The sequence below is a fragment of the Melanaphis sacchari genome, unplaced genomic scaffold (assembly GCF_002803265.2).
Source record: "Melanaphis sacchari strain LSU unplaced genomic scaffold, SCAv2.0 Contig0_pilon_pilon, whole genome shotgun sequence".
Classification (NCBI taxonomy): domain Eukaryota; kingdom Metazoa; phylum Arthropoda; class Insecta; order Hemiptera; family Aphididae; genus Melanaphis; species Melanaphis sacchari.
In genome coordinates, this window is record NW_020270366.1 from 17031712 (window position 1) to 17043227 (window position 11516).

At 24.7% G+C, this 11516-nt stretch overlaps 1 protein-coding gene and 1 long non-coding RNA gene across 2 annotated transcripts; both read right to left on the bottom strand.

Moving 5' to 3' along the window:
- Positions 1 to 1568: 1568 nt before the first annotated feature.
- On the bottom strand, positions 1569 to 7169 carry LOC112598174 (E3 ubiquitin-protein ligase RNF216-like). Its single transcript, XM_025344560.1, has 12 exons — positions 7129 to 7169; positions 6739 to 7058; positions 5426 to 5997; positions 5166 to 5352; positions 5017 to 5097; positions 4835 to 4950; positions 4650 to 4737; positions 4408 to 4586; positions 2318 to 2428; positions 2085 to 2234; positions 1720 to 1970; positions 1569 to 1663 (listed from the first exon to the last, which is right to left on the bottom strand). The coding sequence occupies exons 2-12, from the start codon at positions 6748 to 6750 to the stop codon at positions 1626 to 1628; spliced, it is 1785 nt and encodes a 594-aa protein (XP_025200345.1). The 5' UTR covers positions 6751 to 7058; positions 7129 to 7169; the 3' UTR covers positions 1569 to 1625.
- Positions 7170 to 7233: 64 nt separating this feature from the next.
- LOC112598614 lies at positions 7234 to 11501 on the bottom strand. Its single transcript, XR_003114899.1, has 3 exons — positions 11407 to 11501; positions 9567 to 9659; positions 7234 to 7539 (listed from the first exon to the last, which is right to left on the bottom strand). It is a non-coding gene; the product is annotated as an uncharacterized LOC112598614 (long non-coding RNA).
- Between the last annotated feature and the right edge of the window lie 15 nt (positions 11502 to 11516).

Below are 11516 nucleotides of genomic sequence, written 5' to 3' on the forward strand. Positions count from 1 at the left end.
AATTGAAGCAATATTTGACTATTAGTTTGTATATTTTAAAATGAACAGTGTTACTCTATTATATAAGTAATTATGATTTAAGGTAAATGTTTACAATTATAAAAGTGTTATTTTTTTAAGAAATAAGACAAGTTAAAAAAAAAAGTAAGAATTTTTGCTTTAATTTGTGTTTGTCAAAATAAGTACATTATCTTGTTCATTAAAAACCAAAATCTTCCTCTAATTCAACTATTAAAAATTAAATAAATAATAATTTAAATTTTTTAACATTGTATATAGATACAAGATTTAAAATTTATCTAGTCAAAAGTCTTGATTTTTATAGTATTTAATTTAAAGGTAGCTTTGTATTGCAATAAGATATTAGTTTACTTCAAGAACAATAGATATACCTAAAAATGATCTTCTACAACAAATAAATTTAGCAAACCAACTTTTTAATGGAAACAATAAACACAATAATAATAGATTTCTTTTAAGTTGTAATCTTATATAGAATATGTTGTAATGATTTAATTAAACTTGTTTTGTGATCTCTAAAAGAACATTACATGACATTTTTTGATATTGCTTCTAGCCAAGTATTTACAGAATATAAAAAATAATAAAAATATATCATAATTCTGATGTTATTTCTATTTTTTTTATTAAAAAAACTTTTATAACAATTTAAAATAACAAGAAATTACTGAGTGGGAAGGTACTCAGTACCACCTGACAGATCTAAAATTTAATTTGATGTAGCTTGCAATAGTAGCAAATTTAATGTACAAGCTCTGTGGAGACCTGTCTACTACTATTCCAATCACTATGACAGGACACAACATAAAAGGTCAATTTTCCAACCATGTCAGATTACAGGATTACAGCACAAGGGAGTGACGGGAACTAGTCGCAAACAACATATCGTTGGCAGCCAAGGTAGCTTTCATAGTTCCAATTTGTTGTTGAACGTGTAATTATTCTTCGTTTTGTGCCATCATACTGACTATTGCACATAATTTCTACAAACATATTGAAATGAATAAAATATCATAATGTTAATTCATTGGATTATTTTTCTTTATTTCTCACAAATTTAACTCTATACCACCAGTTAAAATTACCTTTATGTAATATATGTTCTTTATATAAGCAAATCTTATGAGTATTGTTTTTTCCTTTTCTCGTTTTTGCTTCAAATTTGAGATTCTTAATAATAGTAACATAAATCAATTGACTGCTAATGTATGACATTTAGTATTTGTAAGTTATACATTTATCAAGTAATATAGTTTTAATTACAACTAATTAGGTTTATTAACATACATTTTTTATTCTAAAATTAATGGTAAAAAAAAAAAAAATTATTTGCAAATTTAAGATGGTAAATGTAATAACATTTTTATTTTAACAATAAACCATATTTCAAATTTATTTTATTATACACATAAATATTTATTCTTTTAACTATATTATATATAAAAAAAAAAAAAGGAATGACTATGACATAATTAAAAAATAAATAACACAATTAACTTGGTAGTATGAAAATAAAAATTAAGAACACTGGTTTGAAAATTGTACTTTATGATCAGTAAAATTTATAAACATTTACAATTTACACATCTGCTGATCTAACTAATTCAATATTTTGGTTTTTTAACTTGAGGTTCCAATGATCCTATAGAACAATTAAATTAAAATTATATGCTTTTATAACATAAAAAAAAAACTCACTCATTTCTTTGAGATTATTAATATCTTCTACATTTTGACCAATAACTGTAGCGACCACTTTATTTATATCTAAAGCAGACTCCTGATTAGCTGGAAAGTTATTTGATTTTTTTAATGCCGGCAAAATCTTGTTGATATCAATATTCCTTAATAATTCAGGTTTTTTCATTTTCAGTTCATTTATTATTAATCTAGCAGCTGCTTCTACTGCAGTAGCATGTACAATATTTTCATCTGTGTATAACGGGCACCTAATAAAAAATTATGCATGTATACATATTATTTTTTTTATTATAAAATATATGATTCAAGAATATGAATATAATATTAAACAAAATAATTTAATAACTGTTAACATAACCTACTTATTTTCCATCACTGTTTGGTGGTAAAAATGAGTATAATTAGAGTCAACTGGCTGTCTACATATGTAACACATTTGTTTACCACAACTGCAAGTCATTTTGTTGCATCCGTCTTCTTTGACAAACTTACGTTTACAATAATAACAAATTCTATATTGAATAAGTAAAAAAAAATGTATATATATTAGTAATGCTAGTTATCAAAATGTTAGCTAAAAATTAAATTTGGTTACCTTATGAGAACTTCAGTCATTTTGTTTTCAATCATGGTTCTAACTTGTACTTCTGGAGCTTTTTCTATTTGATCACATCTGTATGGAAAATGACTTTCTTCTCTACATTCTCTAAAGAAATTAAATATATATTATATTTACACATGATGAACTAAAGTAATAATAGTAAGAAATTATAGAATACACAAATAATAGGAATCATTAAATTAAAAAAAATATTAATTGTGTCTAAAATTTCTTGCCTTAATTTAAATTATTATTTTAAATACACAATGGTATTTTCAACATATTTAAGCATATTTTAAGCAATTTATATCGAAAACTTATTCAAACCTTTCCATATTGATTTTGCCTTATAAGATAATAAGTAATAATATTAAATATTTATATTATAATATTACTAGTTGTACTCGCTTGGTGTCGCTAATGAAAAGAATTAAAAGTCAAATATCTTTAAATTTTTATTTTTGTTGTTAAACATATTAATAGATATTGAATGAAAAAATTTATGTCAATAGAAAAATTGTTGCTTATTGCTGATTTTTATTTTTTAATAAATTTAATGTATAGAGCAAAATAAAAAAGTTATGTCAGTATTTTTATAATACTTTATAACCTTTGTAATTGAAGTTGTCGACTTCTTCCAGATTGGGGGCAAAAATGTAGATTTAATTTGGATGTCACACAAGAAAGGGCAACATATAGTTGACTGTGTGAAATCATTAAAGGCTTAGGTTAATTCTAGTTATGTGGTTAAAAAAATAAATGTTAATAAATAATAAAAAAAGACACCTGATACTGTGGTTTTGAAATTGAGACTTTCTTTACTAAATTATATTCAAGTACTACTGCACTGGTTTTCAGTACACAACTGGTTATTAAATGGCTATTTAAATAGCGATATACCCTATATCTCTAAGGCACAAATCTGATTGTATACAAAAATATTATTAATAAAGTTATACGAATAACTTATACATATAAATCTGCCTCAGTTAATTGCCTACCCAAAAGTGAAAACTACATCAAAATTCATTCAGGCATTTCAAAATTTATAACAAACAAAAAAAAGTGACTTCATCTTAAAGTATGTATCGATAACAGTTATTATATAATAACCTTATGCTGTTTTTGGGAATATCAAATCAATAAGTTACATTACTAAGGTTTAGAATAGAATAACGAAAGATAAATCACAGGAAAAAACACTTAAAATAATAAAAAAAGCAAAATAAAACATTATACATATAAAAAGCAATTAAAATATGTGAAAAAATTATCTTAACATTTCTATCAAAAAGTTATTTCATGTTGAAAAAAGAATGAATAATCATTTATTTTGTTTGCAGAAAAACGATAGTTTTAAATATTTAAAATACTTGTACAAATCAAAAATGATCATTGGATATTTATCAATCACGATGCATTATCACATACATAATAATTTTAGTTACTATAGTTTTAAATTGTTATCACTTTTTTTAAATTCTAATTTATTTTTACAGTAAATATATGAAAATTATAGTAATAAATTGATAATTTAACACAACAAATCAAAAAAGCATAAATTGTATAGTGGACAGTTGAACATAACAGGTACCATAACTTTGTGTCTAGAGGCTGACAACTATCAAACTAATTTATGTCTAGATACTAAAAAGAAACTGCAATTATATCTTGACTATAGCAACATAATAGAACTTAGATCTCCATAAAATAAATCTTTTCCAGTAATTGCATATAAGTTAGTGTAGGGGTGAAGTGGTCAAGCGGACTAAGGCGGCGGTTGCGTCGCGCACAGTCGCCGGTTCGAATCTCGGTCACGGGCGGCGTCACTCTTCAGGCAGTCACGGTGTCTGGAGAGAGAGAAGCCCCCCCACCCGGGCATGGCAGAAACCTACGGGTGCCCACTAAAAATTCTGCCAAATAGGCGTCCGAACTATAGGCCTTCGGGCCTACTCCCGGACATATACGCCATACGAAAAAAAAAAAAAAAAATATAAGTTAGTTTATTTTGTATAAAAAGACACTGGTTCACTGTACAGCTGTATAGTCCACTCTTGAATAATTATAAATTATAATTTTTGTACCTGCAAGTTTCTTTTTTGCATTCAGGATTCAAACAGTTAATAATTTTGAGATCAGGAGATAAAATAACAGAATAATCACAAAATGCACATGTTTCAAGTCCTTCAATATCGGCTGCTTTAATTTCTTGTGCTTGCTTCAATCTCATTATACGTTGATATAGTTTGTCATCAACAATACTCTGAAAATATAAATATTATAAGTAAATTAACTAACAACTAAGTAATGAGAAATAACTACTTACTTTTATCATTGATAGATTAAATTCTTCACCACAATCAGCAAAGCATTTAATATCCACCTTACTTCCACCAACTGCAACTTCTGTACCTCTATAGCAATATAAGAAATAAGGAAAAAATAATTATATTTCATAAATTTTAATAAAATACATTAAATGGTTTTTTAATAAAAAATGTAAAAATTTACTTTTTTATACAAGATGAACAAAATTTATGTCCAGTTGGACAAGAAAACACTTCAGTAGTTAATAATTCATTATCAAAACAGCATCCACAAGTGTATAGATTGCCAATAGACTTCGCCTATCAATATAATAATTAATATTAATTAAAAATCATATCAAAGGTGTAATATTTTAAATATTTTACTTGTTCAACTTGAATTCTATGTACAGTTTTTACAGACTCAATATGATTCAGAATTTCATCTTTATGATCAAGGTATGCTATCTATAAAAATTATTTATTACTTTATATGAGTAAGAGTAGAATATTAATAAATTAAATGTTTTAATTACTTCTTTTAAAAATTCAATATTTTCTGTTGTTTTATGATTGATTTGATAATAATTACCATATGATTTTCTTTTATTTTTTAAATAAACAGGTTTAGGATCAGCTACTAAGGATTCAACAGCATTTGATAAATTGAAACTATATTTAAGCAATTCACCACGTAGCTTGGCCAATGAAACAAGATTAAACCTGATAAAAAAAGTAAAACTTATCAAAATTCCAAGATTAATATTAAATATGATCAATTACAAGAAAAATTTACCTGTCACTTAAATAAGACATTGATTCATTATAATGTTCAGTAATTGAATTCAATTTAACATTTTTGAAGTAATTAACTGGATCAGGGCACATTTTTAAAAACTCTTGAACTGTGAAATTCTCTTTCAAACTCCTCATTATCGCCAAATGATTAACGCGTTCATTGTACTCTTGAAGTCTAGGATAGCTTTTTTTTTTTGTAGTGATTTGCCCAATGAATTCGTATAGTTTATTATCATCATTTGCATAATATTCTCCAACTAGATCCAAGTAAATAGGGTCAGCATCTGGTATAATATCTTTTAAATTTTTAGTCAATTGTATAGCGTCAGGAGATTGGATTAATATGTCTTCAACTTGTAGTGTTATAAGAGCATCATCTAGGATATTAACTCTTAAATCAAGTTTGATAACCGCATATAAACGGCTTATATTGCTATAAATATTGATTACTCTCATAACATTTGACATATAACTTTTGTACAAAGTCTGCCACCCAAAATTTTCAAATTTTGCATAGGTAATACAATCTGCCAGGGAAGTAAATCTTTCGTATGGTGGTATAATTTCAGCCTAAAAAAACAAATAAAGTTATTGTGCATATTTTTGTTTATGAAACATCAAATTTGTATAAGTAGGTATAACAGAAGATAAATATATTTTTTAAATTTATTCCACACTATTTACAATTTAATGCTTCAACTAAGTATACTTTAATGTAAAAAAAAAAAAACGGTTTTTATTTTTGATAAATTATTAGATACAATACTACAAATAAAATTACTTTGATCTCATTTCAAATATTAATTCGAGCATAAATAATATCTATTGAATTGATACAGAATTAAACAAAAACTTTTTAAAATTGTTTAGTTTTTACTTTTAAAAGACCCGAATAAAATATGTATTATAATTTATAAATGTATTGTGTCAATAATATCTAAGATATCTCCAACCGAATATAATGATGCTAAAGCAACTTGGAGCACTAAAAATCAATCAGACATTGATAAAAAAGTTAAATAGTAGATAGTGCATAATTAGGTAAGGTACTAGTGTTTACAATCAATTGTAGCAATTGCTGCTAACTAAAAACTTAAAGAGCAAAAAATATTAAAACTGAAATAGCGCAACAGTATATTGTATTTATATATTAAAGATAAAACAGACGTGAGCCCAGGTTACAATAATGGTATAAAGTTAACAAAAAAAAAAAGATACTTATTGTAATTCAATAATTATGAAATAATGAAAATAGAGTAGCTGGGAAGTTTCTAAGTTTCAAGATTTTCAAATATATAACATTTAACTTACCACTTTTGCCATTTTTGGACAGATTGAACACAACTAAGATAATATCCAATCTTAAATGCGTGTTTGGTCAACAGTCACAACTTCAATATTGTAAGCACTGAAATATTATAATATTTGGAGGACGTGGTCACTGGTAAAATTCGATCAGGACATCGACAGGAATGATATGAAATAATGTTTGGCCATAGAAACCCAACAATCGTCAACAATGATTAACACAAATCATTGAAAAACTATCGTCGAAGATTGGCATTGTTATTATTGTTATTGAACATTAAAACATAACTACCATAGTTTCATTACATACGATAAAAACGTCACTATAAAAAAAAATATTTATAAACCTTAATTCTATATACATAATTATAAGTACATCAAATCAACACTCACCATCCAAGTCCCAAAATAAATACAACTTTTACGGAGGTAGATCGGGGTAAAATAATAATTATTAATAAACGTGATATTATATTACTTATATGAAATTATTATTAATAACATAACTCGTAAATACTAACTATACAAAGTATATTATTATCGTACATAAAAATATTCGGTTCATGTGCACATGTTTTTCCCTTATCAGCTGTATGATATTTTCAGTGCGCCGAATGCACAAACTGAACACGATTGTTTGGATGAACTGATAACCAAGTATGAAAAACCAGAGAAACCTTGTTATACAATATGTTACCATGTTTACCTATAATCTATATTATAATTTATATTATATCAGTGGCGTAGGCGCGTAGCACGAAATACGGTCGTTGTCTAGACCATCATATGATGAAGTGAAATATACTATAAAAAAATAAAAAAATAAATATTATAATTTATAAATAATATTATTAAGACATTATTAATATGAATTTACTTAGTCAATCGTTTCAAATACAGTAGTTATTTATTAAATTATAATATATTTACTAGAATAGTTGATAAAAAACCTATTGGTACGATTAATTGAAACTCAATATAATTTTTACCATTGTAGGTACTTGAACTACAAAATAGATTAAATAATATACAATATATTTTGTACTTAAAATTGAAAATTGTATGCAATACTTCATAGTATACATAAGTTATGTGTTATAACTTAAAACTAGTTATAAGATAATAAAAGTAATTTATCTGGGACAAGAAAAAATTTAGTGTTAATTATTATTGAGTCATTCGGTAATTTTTATTAGCGTTTGAAATCCAAAATTTATCAAAATTGGATTTCATAAGTAGAAATGATTTATGATATTTTATTGTATCATTTCCAAAAACATTAATCGATTTCATTGTTGGAATTTGAAAAATTCAACTGTAACTAAAATTAGATGCTTACTGGCTACTAATGCTACTATGGTTTATTATGTTTATATTGTTTATAAACAATCATATTCTTAAAATATTTACTCATTTTGAGCTATTTTTACAACGAACCCAAACACAGTGACACTGTTTTATAGTTGGTGGTAGACACGGAATTGTGGTTAATTATTATTATTATTAGATATTAAATATAATACTGAGTGATATTTTCGGCTAAAATAAGTTTTCTTTAGTCTGCGTCACGAAATTGGCGGCTGTCCGCCGCCGTTCCCTGAAACTTACCTCATCGTATAGAGTATAGAGATAGACCATAGACTGTAGATTGTAGACAATGGTTCTCATTCTAAAATTCTATGCGACCATCCATTTTTAGTTTGGAACGGAAATGTGTATCTATTCTATTGACACTATTGTTGTCAATGTTCACGTTTTAGTATTTCTTGAACATTTTACTTTTTTGAGATAGGAGGTATTATATCATAATATACGATTATAATTTATAATCGCCCATTAATGAATATTGTAATGAGATATATAAACGTACACATTTTAAAAAGCGCGGCAAATTGTATCATTGTTTGATAACCACTACAACAAATGTAATAGTCTGCTTGGTACGTAGTGGTCAACCGCCAATTTTTATGACACAGATTACTAGCCTATAACTATACTAAAGAAAGATTTTAATTAATTATAAAATATCTTTAGAAATAGAGGTCGAGCATAAGAATCCTTCTTACAGAATCATTTTTCGTATATTGTAATGATTTATCGTGAATAATTAGAATTCAAATTGTTTACAATCTATTAAAATTTATAATGATAAGGTATACTCAAAGCCTATATTACTATTATACAACAGTGCGACTTCCTTTAACTTTTATTTAAAAATAATTTGGTACTAATGGTACTTTAAGGATAAAGTAGTTTAGTATACCTTACCTATACGCAGCGGCATAATTGAATGAAAAAACTAGGAGTAAAAAATAATTTATTCATTAAAATCGAAACCATAATCTAATTTTTTGTTAATTTTTTATGACATAAAACAAGTCATAGATGTGTAGGTTGTACTTAGTTCATTAAATAATAATATTAAATACATAAGAGTTCATTAAAAAAATGTGTTTTTAAAACTTATTCAAAATAATGCGATAATAACATTGTAATCATAATTTATAAAATTATTGGGTTATTTTTGTAACCTAGATAATACGTCTAATGTATACATAGATGTAGGTAATATTTGTATTTTTTTTTTTTAGAAGATTTAAAGATTACAACACTGCTTACACATTAGGACATTAAATTAATAGAAAGCATTCTATTACATAAGTAATAATTAATAAAGTTAATTATTATCAAAAATACTGTAATAATTACGATTCAAGACCATTGTCAATTAGATAATAATATACTAATAACGGTTAAAAATTTGCAATTAATGCAAAATAGGCGTCTTACAATTTTTATTATATATATATTTTTTAATGTAATCCACAAACCTTTTCTGGAATTTTTGAATGTGATCTTGTAAAATATAATACATATATTAATATACAGTAAAGTCTTCTCCTCGTTTAGAACTTCGTCAGAATCTAAAAATTATAAAAAAAAATTATAAAAAATTATAAATTATATATTTTGACTTAATAATAAATAAATCGTTAAAAAAACTTAGTTAAAATAAATAAATAAATAAATCACAAAATGGACCAAATTCATTTTAGGTGTCATAATGCCATAATGTGTATATTTTAATATATTTTATATTATTTTGAAAAATGTATTTCAACAAGTTAAGAACGATGGGGCAAAAAATATTTACGTACCTAAATCATTAATTTTGAAGTTATAGTTAGTTACAAATTTAGTAAGTTATTACCTGTAGAGTTTGGAATTTAAGATTTTGCCTCTTTTTTTGGATTGACTTAAAATCTAACAGAAACGCAAAATGCAATGAACATTTATGTTATGTTATTACGATTTAAAATATGAAATAGGAAAATGCTTTTTATTGCTCGTTTTGATATAATATTTATAGTTTATGGTAAACAGTATGCACCTACACTAATATCTATATATAATTTTTGTTATTTTGATATCAATTAAAAAATATTATTCATAGAAAATTAAAACAAACTATTTTTTATTATTTAAATTATCATTTTAAATATATTTATAATAATTTTGTTTTAAGCATTTGAAATGTTTGAAAACTTTTTTCTATAAATAACGATAATAATATTTTTAGTAGACTACAAAGTTTTAAAATTAAACAACATATGTCTCTTATAATTTTATTCATGTATACATTTCCAAATATCGATAATACATAGGACTTATTACTTATACTTAAGCGATTTTCTTTTAAAAATGTTTTTCGATTTTGAAAAATACCATTATAATCAAGAAAATATGTAAAATAATTTTGAAGTCGAAAATTCTTTAATTTTTTTATTTAAAAACTTAATACAAGATTCTTCATAAGTTGGCCTTACAGCATTTTAAAAATATCAAAAACTATAAGCACTTTTTTATATACATTAAAAATGTATTCCGACAAAATTGAATATTAAACAGAAAAAAAAAAAACAATTTAAGAAATTTCATTCTAATAAAAAAAAAAAAAACATTAATTGTAGGGACTTAAATTTTTTTATCATTATGTAGTACCTATACACATTAGTGTACATTTTATGTATTATGTAAAGTATGATAACGTCTAAAAGTCGTCATTTTATTACCAAACGAAAACAAAAAATAAATCTTGTCACAAGACATCAATGCACGAGTACCTAAATCACGTTATATTAATTACAATTTATATGCTTTTATAGCTTTTAAATTTTTATTCTTAATATTGTGTTGTAAGTATTTTGCTATTACTAATATTCTTTAATGTATACAATAAAAAAAATCTGCAGAATAAATATGCAAATAATAGTCCTTGTTTTAACAATTATATGTTGTGTAAGTGTAATTATACGAGTTAAATTATTTATCCAAGCTATCCGTTACTCTAGGCCAAATTAGAAGGTTTTTCAAATACTGTAAATATTTAGGGCTTTCGCGCTTTTCCTAATATTGATGTTTATCACTATCTCTTAAAAAAGTTTTAACTAGGTATTTGGGAAGTGAAAAACAAATTACGAACTTATATGTTCCGATTATTTCAGAAATCAATATATTAGCATCCTCGCAAGCTTTGAACAAAATCTAAAATAACTTTTGTTTATATTTGTAAATAAATAAATAATATATTATTAAAAAAAAAAAATTATGTTACTTACATAAAAATTAAAAATATTAATTAAGATTTGAAATTAATTTTATCTCAATTACTTGTAAGTACTTTATAGTCAAGTGTATATTCACAATAATAATTAACACGTGTTTGTTTTGGCTTGATAATTAATATAAGTCATTTGTTGTAAACGTCGCCATTGAATGTA